We start from the raw sequence: 13,939 nt of genomic DNA on the forward strand, positions 1-13,939 counted from the left end.
CGGATTTGGGGGTCACAACCCTCCCCATATCCCCCCCTCCCAAAAATTTAAGGTCCCTCTTTCCTCTCCCCATCTCGAATTTCGAGTCCCCACCCCCCATGGCCCCTCTCCACCCCGGGTTTGGTGTCACAGCCCCTCCCCCCAGGTGTCCCCTCCCCCCCCGATGTGGGATCATGGCCCCGCACCCTCAGATTTGGGTTCTCCCCCCCCCGGCTCCGCCCCCCCTCGGGGTTTCTGCCCCTCCCCTAAAAAACCCTCCTCTTTGTTCCTCCCGCCCGCCAGGGGGCGCTACTGCACATACCCACCCTTTTTGGGGCACGAAGAGAGCGGAACTTCCCAGAAAATGGACAGGAAGTCGGCCATATTGTCTTGATACATGACGGGAATTGTAGTTTCGTTAAAGGTGCGTAGTTCCGGTCCCGTGGCCCCGATGTATGATGGGAAGTGGAGGCTTAAATTAAACTGCCACGGCGGAAGTGGTTTGGCGGCCATGTTACTCCCGAGGCATTCTGGCACCTGTGGTTTTGAATAACGGCGGGTTTGGCCATGCTGGGCCCCGGTGCATGCTGGGAGCTGTAGTTTGCGACGATAACTAACCCGGGGGGGTGACCCTGCCTCACGCACTGGGCGTTACTGGTCCGTACTGGGCGTTAGTGGTTTGAACTGAGAGCAGCTGCTACCCCCGCCCCACCCTATGACATCACCCACACAGGAGCATCATGGGTAGGCCACCATCTTTACTGAGGGCACTGAGGGACGGCCAGGCCCACGTCCAGGGAGTCCTCAGGCGTCCATTGGAGGGTCCTCAGCTGTGTCAGGTGTCCATGGAGGGCCCCAGGTGTCCCTGGTGTGTCCCCAGCTGTCTCAGGTGTCCCCAGTGTCCATTGGAGGGTCCCCAGCTGTGTCAGGTGTCCCAGATGCCCACGGCAGGTCCTTCCAGTGTCCACAGGAGGATCTCCAGCTGTCCCCCAGGGGCCCGTGGGGGTGTCCCCAGCTGTGCCCAGGGGCTCAGCAGTGCCGGGGGGAGCCGGGGTAGCGCTGGGCCAGCTCGGCACGGAAAGCACGGAAGAGACGGCGGTTGAGGACCAGCTCGGCCTCGCGGGCCCCGTGGAAGCCCCCGGGCTCCTTGAAGCCCCGGTGGGTGACGAAGGCCCCATCCAGCACCGCAAAGCGGAACCCGGCCACATGCAGCTCGCAGGCCTGGGGGCGGGGGGGTTAAAGGGTCACCCCGGGACCCCCGGACAGGCCCACAGACCCCCCCAGGGCACCCCCAGACCCCACAGATACCCAAAGACCCCCACAGACCCTCCCATAGCACCCCAGAGACCCCTCCCAAGACCCCACAGAACCCTCTACCAGCACCCCCGGCCCCCCACGGCCCCCAAAGCCACCCCAAAACCCCCAAGGCCACCCCACCGTTCCCCCCACCCCACCCGTACCTGGCTGATGCGGTTGAAGCCGTACTGGAGGAACCTCTCGTCGAAGGGGGGGATGCCATGGGCGGGGGCCACGAAGAAAGGCTCCCAGGGGTCCCTCCAGGGCACCTCGTAGGCCACGTGCAGCCGGGGCGGCGGTGGCAGCGCCCGCCAGCGGCCGAACTCGGTGGGGGCCTGGCAGCGCGGGCACAGCATCCCGTAGAACGGCCGCGCGTCCCCCGCGCCCCACAGCCGCAGCAGCTCCGCCTTCGTCCCCGGCAGCCGCCGCCCCCCACGCACCTCGAAGGCCGGCAGCACGAAGACCACCCGGGCCCAGGGGGGCTCCGTGGCGTCGGGGTCACTCAGGGCGTTGGGGTCACCCAGGGTGTTGGGGTTCTTTGGGACATTTGGGTCCTCCAGGGTGTTGGGGGCCTCCAGGACGTTGGGGACCCCAGGGTCTTGGAAATTCTTGGGGTTTTCCAGAGCACTGGGGTTCTTTGGGATGTTGGGGACACCAAGGTCCCGGAGACCCTTGGGGACCTCCAGAGCATTGGGGTCCTTTGGGTCACTGGGGTCGTTCAGGACATTTGGGACCTCCAGGGCATTGGGGACTCCATGGTCACTGAGACCCTTGGGGTCCTCCAAGGCTTTGGGGTCCTTCAGGCCATTGGGACCCCCAGGGATGCTGGGGATCCCCGACATGTTGGGGACCCTGAGGCCACCAGGAGCCCCCAAAGCTCTGGGGTCCCCAAAATCCCCCTGAGCCCCCAAATCCCTCTGAGGCCCCAAATCATTGGGGTCCCCCTGTCCCCCCCAGGTTTTGGGGTGCAGCCCCCCATCCCGCAGCAGCTCCAGGAACCCTTCATGCAGCCCCGGGCTGGGCACCACGTCGGCATCCACCAGCAGCACCCAACGCCCCCCAAATCCGGGGGGGGCCCCCCCTTTGTGCCCCCCCGCGGCTGCCCCCTCCCAGGCCACGTTCCGGAGCAGATTCCCGGGGTACGGCACCCCCAAACTGTAACTGGGGGGGTCGGCGGCCGCCAGGCGCTCCAGAGCCCCCCGGCACCCCCCCCCGGGATTCTGGGGGAATTTTGCGGGATTTTGGGGCGCTCGGGGCAGGTTTGGGGGTCGCGGGGGGGGTCCCGCCGCCCCCAGCACCACGTGCAGCCTCAGGCGACCCCGTAACCCCCGGCAGGGCCCCCCCAAAATCGCCATCAGCTCCTCCAGCCCCCCCCGGGGCACCCCAAAAACGGCCACCGAGAGCGGTCCCCCCCAGGGTCCCCCCAGCGCCGCCGCCGCTCGCCCGGGGGTGCCGTGGGTGGCCAGGACCAGCTCGGGCCGGGGGGCGCTGGCCCAGCCCGGGGGGGGTCCCAGTACGTCCCAGTACACCCGGAACGCCCCCGAAGCGTCCAGGACCCCCCGGGGGGGGCGGCGGGGGCGGAGGGCGGCCGCGGCGGGGCGCGGGGGGGGCAGCGCCCGCAGGTAGAGGGTCTGCAGCAGCGCCAGCCCCCCCAGCAGCCACGCGCAGCCCCCCAGGAGCCGCCCCCGGGCCATGGTGGGGGCGCTGGGGGGCACTGGGGGGACTGGGGAAACCGGGAAAGTACTGGGAGCTACTGGGGGCCACTGGAAGGGGTCAGAGGTGGGCACTGGGAGGGTGCTGGGGGGTACTGGGGGTTACTGGGGGGATGGTGGGGGTCACTGGGGCCGGCGCGGAGCCGGGGCCAGTCCGGCATGCTGGAACCAGTCAGGGGTTACTGGGACCAGTTTGGGGAATGGGGAGGAGGGGCTGGATCCAGTTTCGGGGGGGTCACTGGTCCCAGTTTGGGGTCACTGGGACTAGTCCGGGACTCACCGCGCTGCGTCGGCGCCGGGAGGAGCTGCGCGTGCGCGGGCCGGAGAGGGCGTGGCATCCACGGATGGGCGGGGTTATGCAAAACAGAGCCCGGCTTGGGTGGGCGTGGTTTCGGCGCTCGGGGGCGGGGCCTGGCGGCTCCGCATAGCTCGGGCGAGACCCCGAACCCCCGGGACCCCCAAACTCCCCCCCAAATTCCGGCGTCCCCCCCAAATTCCCGGTTCATTCCGAGTCCTGGGATCCTCCCCAATAATCCTGGGGCTCCTCCAGGTTTCTGTGTCCTCCATATTCCTGAGTTCCCCCCATATTCCTGATTTTCCCCAAAATTCCTGGGTCCCCCCCGATCGTCTTGGTCCCCTCGAATTCCCGAGTTCTCTGCAATTCCTGAGTCCCCATCCCCAAAATCCCTGGCCCCCGAAATTTCCCAGGTCCCTGGGAAGAAGCTGCCACAGGCACGGGGACCATGGAGGACACTTTTATTGTCAGGGCCACAGGGCCTCCAGGGGACATTGGGGACACTGGGGACACGGGGGCTGTGGGGCCACCCCCTGTCTGTCCCTCGGCTGAGGATGTGGGGGACGTTGGGGACAGCAGGGGCCAGTCCCCCATGGTGGGGACACTGGGGTACATGGTGGGGCTCGGTCCCTTGAGCTGGGACGATGACAATGTCCCACATCCTTCAGGGACATCGGTGACACTGGGGACGTTAGGTCACAAGTCTCAGTCCGTGGGGTTGGGGACATTGGGGACATTGGGTGTCTCAGTCTCTTTGATCCAGGGTGACGATGAGCAGGTCCCTCGTCCCTTGGGGACATTGGGGACATCAAGCCATGAGTTGTCTCGGTCCCTCCAGCTGAAGCGGTCACGAGGCGCCCACGTCCCTCGGGGACATTGGGGACGTCAGGCTGGGACATCTCAGTCCATTCAGGTGGCGTCCGCTGGGGACACGTTGGGGACATCTCGGTCCCAGGGGTCACAGCGGGGACGAGGTGCCCGTGTCCCTCAGGGACGTTGGGGACATCGAGTTGTGCTGGGTCTCGGTGCCTTGGGCTCGGTGACATCGCGCTGCGACGTTTCTCGGGGTGGGGGTGGGGGCGCTGGGGACATTGGGGACATCGGGGGCATTGGGGACACCAGGGACATTGGGGACATCGGGGACACTGAGTCACGATGTGTCTCAGTCCCTCAAGTTGGGGAAGTTGGGGACGTCGGGGACATCAGGCCACGATGTCTCGTGGTCCCTTGGGGGATGTTGGGGACGCTGGGGACACTGGGGACATCGAGCCATGACCTGTCCCAGCCCAATGGCTTGGGGGAAGCAGTGTCGATGTCCCCCATGCTGGGGACAACGAGGACATCGGGTCACTGGTTGGGTTGGGGACACTGGGGACATCGAGCCACATTGTGCCTCAGCCCCATGGCTCGGGGGGACGTTGGGGACATTACTGGGGACACTGGGGACATCAAGCCACATCGTGCCTTGGTCCCCCACGTTGGGGACATTGAGGATGACACCCACAGGGGCGGGGGGGGACACAATTTTGGGGGTGACTCTGCCAAAAATGCAGACCCCGAGATGGGGGGGTGAGGGGTGACAGGGACGAGGTGGGTGACAAGGGACAAGGACACTCGGGGGGAGGCAAGGGGGGGCCACAGGCTCCTACAGGTGGGTCCAAGCCCCCACCCAGCGACCCAAAAAAATTTTGGCGACAAGGGACAATCCCCAAGTTTAGGTCGTGGCGTGGGGGGGGCAGGGACAGGGGGGAGGGAGGGGACACGAGGGACGGTCCCCAAGCGTCCGGGCTGGGGGAGGGGGGGGGCCACCAGCCCCCCCCCAATTACCTTAGAGACTCGTTACGAGTTAAATTAGCACGAGCGGCCCCGGGGGGGCGGCGGGGGGCGGCCGGGCCGGGGGGCGCTGGCTCCGGGCCGGGGTGACAATGACAATATGCCATACTGGGGGCAAGTCGCGTCACAGACTTAGTTCAGAACGACGGGGCGCGCTGGCTTCCGGCTGCGGGGGAGCGGACAGGGGGGACACGTTAGGGACACTCGGATCGACCCCGAAAAACCACCCCAAAAATCCCCAGAGTCCCCGTTGTCGCCCTGTCCCAAATCCTCCGGGGAACCGCGGGGCCCGGGATTGTGTCACCTCCTCCCAAAGGGACAGAGGGATCCGGGATTGTCCCCAGAAAAGGGACCCAGGGGTGTCTGGGACCACCCCCCACCCATCCGGGCCCCCCTTTCTTCATCCCCAAACCCTCTGGGTACCCCAGGCACCCCCTAAAGAGGGGACCCAGATGTTGGGGGCTCCTCCCTGCTCGTCCCCAGTCCCTGTCACCCCCTCCCAGTCCCTGTCACCCCCCTGTCACCCCCCTGCCACCCCCGAAGTCCCCCACCTTTGCGGAAGGCGTCCTGGAGGCGGCTCTGGGGGAGTTGATACAACTCAGAGAAGGGGTCGCGGGGCGACCGGGGCGGGGGGACCAGCCGGGGGCCGGGAGTCCCCCCCGAGGAGCGCCGGGGGCCCCCCCGGGTGGCGATGGCGGCGGCGGCCAAGCCCTGGAGCAGCCGGCGCAGGGCGGGCCCCGCGGGGGTCGCGGACGGCGGCGGCGGCGGCGACGTCTCGGGGGTCAGCAGAGAACCGGGGGTCCCCCCCGAGACCCCCCCGGGGCTCTCGGGGCTCGGCGGGAGCTTCTCGGCCGTGGCCTCGGGGGGCTCCGGGGGCCCGAAGGCGAAGGGGGGGGCCTGTCGGGGGGTGTAGGGCGGCGTCCAGGTCTCGGTGCCCCCCCCGGGGGTCTCGGGGACCCCCAGCCCCGGCGCCAGGCGGACGCCGAGGCCGAGGCCGAGTGGGGGGCCCAGGGGGGCCGCGGTGGCTCCGAGGGCGGTGCCAGGGCCGAGGCTGAGGCCGGACCCCAGTCCGAGGCTGGGGTCAGTGAGAGCGGGGTCAGCGCCGATGTCTGGCCCCAGGCCGGGGCAGGTGCCCGCTCCGAGCGCGGCTCCCACGGCGAAGCCCAGTGCAGAACCCAGGCCAGAGCTGCTGGCTGCTCCGACCGCCAGGCCAACGCCAATGTCCGAGCCGGGGTCGGAGCTGAGGCCGAGTCCAGCAGTGGGGCCGATGTCCGGTGCAAGAGCGGTGCCAACAGCAGCCCCGACTCCCAGGCCAATGTCCATCTCAGGCCCGAGGGCAGCTCCGACTGCGAGTCCAACGCCGGAGCTGAGGCCGGAGCCCACGTTGGCTCCCACAGCGAGTCCCAGGCTGGAGCTGACGCCAGCCCCGACGGTGAGTCCAATGTTGTGTCCGAGGCCGGAGCTGGCATTGGCTCCCACGGTGGCGCCCACGGCCAGTCCCACGCCGGGCCCGGCACCAGATGGAAGAGTTGAGCCCACGTTGGCTCCGAGGGTGGCTCCAAGGCCGAGTCCAACTCCAGGTCCGCCTCCAACGTTGGCACCGAGGCCAAGGCCGACCCCGGCACTGACTCCAGCCCCAACAGTCACTCCGATGTCCGGGGCCAGCGCGGGGCCGACAGAGGCGCCGATGCCCAGCCCGACGCTGGCCCTGATGGTGCTGCCGCCCAGGCTGGGCCCGATGTTGGCGCCGATGCTGAGGGCCACTCCCGCCCCGATGCCCGGGGCCACCTCAGCCCCACCAGTGGCTCCGATGTCGTCCCCAGCTCCGAGGGCGGCTCCAAGATCAGCCCCGAGGGTGGGGCCCACATTGGCTCCAGCTGCCACGCCCAGCCCAACATCCACTCTGATGCCGCTTCCCACACCGAGGCCGATGCCGGTGTCTGAGCCGAGGCTGTGGCCAACAGTGTCTCCAAGAGCGTGGCCAACGTTCGGTGCCATGCCGGCCACAAGGCCAGGGTCAACAGTAGCTGCAGTGCTGCCTCCCAGGCCGTGTCCGATGCCAGTCCCAAGGCCGGGTCCAACGCCAGTCCCAAGGCCAGGGTCAACAGTGGCCGCGGTATTACCTCCGAGGCCATGTCCGATTCCAGTCCCAAGGCCGGGGTCAGTGGTGGCCGCAGTATTGGCACCAAGGCCGTGTCCAATGGCGGCCTCAAGGCCGGGTCCAATGCTAGTTCCAAGGCCGGGGTCAACGGTGGCCGTGGCGTTGCCTCCCAGGCCGTGTCCGATGCCGGCCCCAAGGCCGGGCCCAACACCAGCTCCCAGGCCGGGCTCCACGCTGGCGCCCAGGGCGGCTCCCAGGCCATGTCCGACGTCGGCTCCAAGGCCACACCCGACACTGACCCCAAGGCCGAGGCCAACGCTGGTTCCGACATCGTCGCCCAGGCCGGGCCCCACGCCGAGGTCGATGCCGGGCCCAGCACTGGCCCCGAGGTCCTGTCCAGCTCCAGGGAAGCTGAGGCCGGGCCCAAATGGCTCTGGGGGGCCTGGGGGGGCTTCGGCCGCCAGCTGCTGCCGCAGGCACCAGGCCTCAGCCTCACTGCAGGGGAACACAGGGGTCAGGGGGGTCTGCGGCCACCTGGGTGTCTCCAAGGGCGCTGACCGCTGACCTCTGGGTGTGCACTGACCTGATGACGAAGTTGTGGGCGAGCAGGGCCGGCCCCTCAGGGCGCAGCCGGGCGTAGACCCACGTCCAGCCCAGTCCATCCTTGCGCTGCAGCCGCGTCACCACCTCCCCCCGTGCCTCTGGCCCCGCACCAGCTGTGGGGACACGGGGACATCAGAGGGGACAGCACGGGCCGGGGGGATGGGCAGGAGGGTGGGGGACAAGGGAATTGGGGCTGTGGGGACAGCAGTGGGGTCCGTTGTGGGGTTGGGGACATGGGGACATTGAGTGGGATGAGGTGATTGAGGGGGACGGGGACACTGATGAGGACAGGGCCATGCAGGATCCCAGGGTGATGGGGGACACCCCTGGGGACATGGGGGACATCTTCCCCATGGAGGATCAGGGGACAGGGACACCAAGAGGGGACTGAGGGCTCTGGGGAATTCAACGGACACCCCGGGGAGGCTGGGAACACTGACCGAGGCGCAGGTGCTGGCGGGCAACGTGGCCGAGGTCCTCGGGGTGCAGCAGGCGGTACCAGGAGCGGCCCAGGAGCTCCCCGCGGCCGTAGCCCAGGTGGACCAGGACACTGCCGGACAGCATGTCTGGGTCACTCGTCCATCCAGACAGGGTCCCACTGGACATCTGGGGTGGGTCCCACCCAGACATCTGGACCTTCCCAAATGCCTGGATACCACTGGACACCTGGACCCCCCTGGCCACCCCCCCACTGCGGCCCCACCACCCTCACCTGTCGGAGATGTCCAGCAGGGCAAGGTCGCGGGCGTGGCGGCTCTGGAAGGCCGGCAGCAGGAGGCAGTCGGGGCAGGGCCAGGGCGGGGGATCAAGGGGGGCGCAGAAGGCCACAAAGAGCCCGGAGGCGGCACCGGGGGGCCCGGGGGGGTCCTGGAAGCGTCCCCGCAGCAGCACCAACTTGCGGCCGGCGCTCGGCCGGCGCGAGGCGCGGGAGGTGGTGAAGCGGCAGCGGAAGAGGCGCTCTGGGAGGAGAGGGGGGTGTTGGTCACTCTGTCCAGCTGTCCATCCCTCTCCCATCCTCCCATCCCTCTCCTGCTCCCTCCCCCCTCTCCTCTCCCCCCCGCCCCCCAGACCCCCACCCACCTGCCTGGGGGGACCCGGGCAGGCTCAGCTGGTGCCGCACCAGGGGGTGATCGGCCGGGTCCAGCAGGTCGTAGATGCTGTCCCCTTGTGCCACCAGGTCCACCTGGGGGAGGTGACAGAGCCCGGGGTGAGCCACCAGCACCCCCTCGAGACCCCCGGGACCCCCGGGACACCTCCCCCGCCGCCCAGCTCACCATGGAGTGGCCGAGGTGCTGTGCCACGTTGTCGGTGACCCCGACCAGCTTCCCCTCGCGGGTTACGGCCAGCAGGAACCCGGGCAGCGACGCCACCAGGTCGGCGAGCTCCGGTCCCCCCAGGAGCTCCAGGGGCGCTCCCCGAGTTGGGCCTGGGTGTGGGGACACCGGTCAGAGCCCGCCAGGCACCCGTCACCTCCGTGTGCTGTCCCCAAAGCATCACCCACGGAGCCACCGGGGGCATCCGGAGCCCGTCCCGTGTGGAGCCGGCCCTGTCCCTTGCCTGCAGCCCCAGCCCTATCCCCGTCCTGGTCCTTGTCCCCATCCCTGTCCTGATCCCGGGTTCCCATCCTGATCCCCGTCCCGGTCCCTCGTCCCAGTCCCTGCTCCCTGTCCAGGTTCCCCTCTGCCAGCCGCGGTCCCGGTCACTGATCCCGATCCCTGTCCCTGTCACCAATCCTGATCCCGGTCCCGGTCCCTGTCACCGATCCTGGTCCCCGTCTCGCTCCCCGGCCCGGTCCCCGCCGCTCTCCGCGGTGCTGAACGGGAACCTCCCGCCGCTCTCCGCGGTGCTGAACCGGCCCCTGTCCCTGCCCGCGGTGCTGAACCGGTCCCTGTCCCTGTCCCTGTCCCCGTCCGTGTCCCCGTCCCTGTCCCGCTCCCAGCCCGGTCCCCGCTCCCGGCAGCGGCTCCTGTCCCTGCCTGAGCCGGTGGCTGTTGCCAGCTCCGGTTCCTTCCTGGTCCCTTCCCGGTCCCGTGCCCGTGCCCATGCCCATTCCCATGTGCCATTCCCCGGCTGATCCCTGCTCCCATCCCCGGTCCCAGTCCATTCCGGTGCCATCCCTGGTCCCCGATCCCTTCCCGGTGCCATTCCCTGGCTGATCCCCGGTCCCGATCCCATCCCTGTCCCATTCCCCGGTCCCGCTCGATCCCCATCCCGTCCCATCCCATCCCATCCCGTCCCGTCCCGTCCCGTCCCGTCCCGTCCCGTCCCGTCCCGTCCCGTCCCCGCTCGCACCTGGCCGCAGGCAGGCGCCCTTGCGGGTGTAGATGCAGGCGAGGGCCATGACGTGCAGGTAGGAGAGGCGCGGCCGGTCGCCGTCGGGCAGCGGGAGGAGGTCGCGCAGGGCGCGGATCTGGGCGTTGATCTGGTCCCGCCGCGCCTTGGAGGCGCCTTTGGTGGAGCGGAGCATCCTCCGCCCGCGCCGCCGCCCGGCCCCGGCCCTTTATGGGCCCCGCGGCCCCGCGTCACCGCCGCGTCACCGGCCCCGCGCCGCCCCCCGCGCCGGGGGGGACACGCGGGGGGGGGGGGAACACACGGTGGTCGCGTCACCGCTGACGCTGACGCAGGAGGAGGAGGGGAGGGACGGAGGGGAGAGGGGGAGGCGCGCGCGGCGGGTTCGCACCGAAATTGGAGATGGAGCGGGGAGAGGGGCGGGGCTGGGGGCGGGGGAGGGGGCGGGGACACGCCCAGGGGGCTGGGGAGGGGGGGAATGGGGGGAATAAAGGGGGGTGGGGGGTGAGCGGGGAGTCAACGGGGGGTCAAGGGAGGGATGGAGGAGCTCAGGGGATGGAGGGAGATGGTCAAGGGAGGGATGGAGGGTGGGTTTGGGGGAGAGGGAGGATTGGAGGGGTCGGTGGAGGAGTCCATGGGGGGTCAATGGGGAGATGGAGGAGCAAACGGGAGGTCAAGGGAGGGATGGAGTGGTCGAGGGGGAGATGGAGGAGCCAATGGAGGGCCGATGGAGAGACGGAGGGGCCAAGGGATGGAGGGAGAGAGGGAGAGCGTCAAGGGAGGGATGGGGAGTCAAGGGAGGGATGGGGAAGTTGATGTGGGGTCAATGGAGGGGTGGGGGGTGAGTTGGGGGAGGGAGAGTTGGAGGGGTCAGTGGGGGGTGGGGGAGCCAAGGGGGAGTCAAGGGAGGGTGTCAAGGAATGGACCGGTCAATGGGGATGGAAGGATGGGGGAAGGGTCAATGGAGGGATGGCGGGGCTGGAGGGGACAATGGAGGGATGGAGGGGTCAGTGGGGGGTAGAGGGGACAATGGAGGGGTCAGTGGGGGGCTGGGGGGGACAATGGAGAGAGGGAGGGGACAATGGGGGCTGGAGGAGCAGTTGGGGGGCTGGGGGGGCTTCTGGGGGGCTCCAGGTGGGGAGGGTCGGCCAATGAGGGGAGGGAGAGGGTCCAGCGATGGCGAGGGGTGGTCTCTGGGGGTCAGCGTGGCCGGAGGGACCCCAGGCCGAGGCGGGGGGATGCCCCGAGCCACCCCTCCCCCCCCAGGCCTTTGGGAACCCCCTCTCCCCCTCCCTCCCCCCCTCGCGCGGGCGCCCCCGGATTTGGCTCCGCCCCCCTCCCCCCGGCCCCTCCCCCCCCGGCTCCGCCGCTGCCAAATTTGGGCGCCGAAGCCGCGGAGCCAAAAATAGCGCGGGGGGAGCCAAAAATAGCGCGGGGGGCGGGGCCGCCGCCGAACCGGGGCTGCGGAGGGAGCGGGGGGGGCCCGGGACCCCCGGGGGCGTTTCTGAGTGGGGGAGGGGATTTGGGGAGGGGGATTTGAGGGGGAATCCTCCGGACGCCGCGGGGGGAGGGGAAGGACACCCCCCCCCCCCCCAGCCCAATTTAAGGGGCGCTCTGGGATCTCCGGGACCGCCCCCGAATTCCTGGGACCCCCCCCCCAAATTTCTGAGTGTCCCGCCCCCCCCCATTCCCGGGGGTCTCCCCAAATTCCTGTGGTTCCCCCCCTCGTTTCCATGCCAACGGCAGGGCCGCAGCGTTTGGGGGGAGGATGAGGAGGGAGAGGGGTGGGGATGAAGGAGGAGGAGAGGAAGGTGAGGCAGGAATTGGGATGAAGATGAGGAAGATGAGGATGAGGAAAGGGGGTGAGGAAGGAGAGGATGGGGATGAAGGAGGATGAGGAGGGGAGGAAGATGAGGCAGGATCTGGGATGGAGGGGGAGGTGGATGAGGATGGGAAGGGGATGAAGATGAAGGCCCAAGGGGCCCCTCCTCCCACTCCCCCCTCCCCAAAAACGGCTCCCAAAAATGGGGGAACCCCCAAAAAAGGGACCCCAAAATGCACCCAGGAGACCCCCAAAAAGTTCGGAAACCGCAAAAAAAGGGGTCCAGGTGTGTAGGGGAGCCCCTCCCAGCCCCCTCAAAAAAGAGACCCCCAAACCCCCCCAAAAAAGGGTCCCACCCTCTAAACTCCCCCAAAATAGGGGTCCCAGACATTTTAGGGCCCCCCCCCAATTAAAAAAACACCCAACCCCCCCAAAAAACCCCAACGCGAGTCTGTGGGAAGGAGCTCTTTATTTGGGGGGATTTTGGGGGTTCCCCCCGAGGTTTGGGGGAAGTTTTGGGGTCATCTCTTCTTGGCCCCCGCCTCGTCGTCCTCCTCTCCCTCCGGGGAGGCCGCGGCTGCCTCAAGCTCCCGGCGCCGGCGCTGGACCTCGGCCACGGCCTGGGGGGTCAGGCTGGGGGGAGTGGGGTGTCAGCGGCGGTTTGGGGGATCCCAGGGGATTGTGAGGGCTCAGGCTGGGGGGCACTTGGGGATCCCAGGGGTTTGGGGGGCTCAGGAGCAGTTTTTGGGGCAGGTTTTGGGAGGGTCAGGGTCACTTTTTGGAGCAGATTTTTAGGGGCTATGGGGCTGGGTTTAGGGCAGTTTTGGGAGGCTCAGGGGCAGTTTTTGGGGGGTCTCCCACCTGGGCACCACGTTCAGGCCGAGGCTGCGGGCAGAGCCCACCAGGGACCCCACGAGGGCGGGCAGGGGCGTCCCCCGAGCAGTCACCCCGGGATCCCTCTGCTTGGCCACGGCCACCTCGAAGAGCTGCGCCAGGGACACCACCCCCACCGGGTCGTGGCCTGGAGGGGTCCGGGGGTCAGGGACCCCCAAAATCCCCCCCAGAATCCTCCACTCCTTCAGAATCTCCCAAAATCCGCCCCCGAACCCTTTAAGACCCCCCCCCAGCCGCTAAGGACCCCCCTCAGGACCCCGAGACCTCCCTCAGGACCCCCAACCCCCCGAGAACCCTACAATCCCCCTCAAAATCCCCCAAATCCCCTCCAAGACCCTTCAAGAGCACCCACCACCTCAGAACCCCCTCAGGATCCCAAATTCCACCCCAGGACCCCAAATCCCCCCTCAGGACCCCCCAAACTCTCCCCCAGAACCCCGAAATCCCCCCCCACGTCCCCCCAGACCGGGTCTGGCCGCCCCTTTTTCCACTCCGGCCACGGCCTTGAGGAAGTAGGAGGTGGGGGGGGTCCCGATGGTCAGCGAGTAGGTCCGGTCAGGCTGCGGGGACACGGGAGGGTCACTGAGGGGGTCAAGGGGGTCACGGGGATCTGACGGGGGGGGTCACAGGGGTCACTGGGGGGTGACAGGGGACGGGCGAGCCACTGAGGGGGTCACTGGGAGAGTCGGGGGGGTCCCCGGTGCCCTGAGGGAATCCCGGGTGGTGCCGGTGCCCCTCCCCGCCACTCACGTGCACGAGCAGCCGGACCCTCAGCGGGACCCCGGGTTTGATGTCCCGGGTGCGCTCGTTGAAGTCTTTGCAAAAGGCGGCGATGGAGACCCCGCGCTGAGGAAACACCGGGGAGGGGTCGGGCCGGGCCTGGGGGGGCACCGGGACCCCCTAAAACTTCTCCCCCCGCGAAGCTCCCCACACCTGCCCCAGCACCGGCCCCAGCGGCGGCCCCGGCGCCGCGCCGCCGGCCGGGATGAGGATCCGGACGGGCCTCGGGGCCGCCCTCGGGCCTGACCCAACCGCGGCCCGGACCGAGCGCGCCGAGCGCGCCGCGCGCGACATGGCGGCCGCTGCCGTGAGGCGCCGGGGAGGCACGCCGGGAG

General features: G+C 69.0%; 2 protein-coding genes across 2 annotated transcripts; both read right to left on the reverse strand.

Annotated features, from left to right (window-relative positions):
* Positions 1-717: 717 nt before the first annotated feature.
* On the reverse strand, positions 718-3,299 carry B4GAT1 (beta-1,4-glucuronyltransferase 1). The gene is made up of 2 exons (XM_068998262.1): positions 1,440-3,299; positions 718-1,200 (listed from the first exon to the last, which is right to left on the reverse strand). The coding sequence occupies exons 1-2, from the start codon at positions 2,967-2,969 to the stop codon at positions 1,009-1,011; spliced, it is 1,722 nt and encodes a 573-aa protein (XP_068854363.1). The 5' UTR covers positions 2,970-3,299; the 3' UTR covers positions 718-1,008.
* Positions 3,300-12,380: 9,081 nt separating this feature from the next.
* Positions 12,381-13,936, reverse strand: MRPL11 (mitochondrial ribosomal protein L11). Its single transcript, XM_068998181.1, has 5 exons — positions 13,758-13,936; positions 13,575-13,670; positions 13,291-13,384; positions 12,792-12,951; positions 12,381-12,563 (listed from the first exon to the last, which is right to left on the reverse strand). Exons 1-5 carry the CDS (start codon positions 13,896-13,898, stop codon positions 12,452-12,454), a joined length of 603 nt encoding a protein of 200 aa, XP_068854282.1. The 5' UTR covers positions 13,899-13,936; the 3' UTR covers positions 12,381-12,451.
* Positions 13,937-13,939: the final 3 nt, after the last annotated feature.

The sequence above is a fragment of the Aphelocoma coerulescens genome, chromosome 31 (assembly GCF_041296385.1).
Source record: "Aphelocoma coerulescens isolate FSJ_1873_10779 chromosome 31, UR_Acoe_1.0, whole genome shotgun sequence".
In the NCBI taxonomy this organism is placed as follows: Eukaryota; Metazoa; Chordata; class Aves; order Passeriformes; family Corvidae; genus Aphelocoma; species Aphelocoma coerulescens.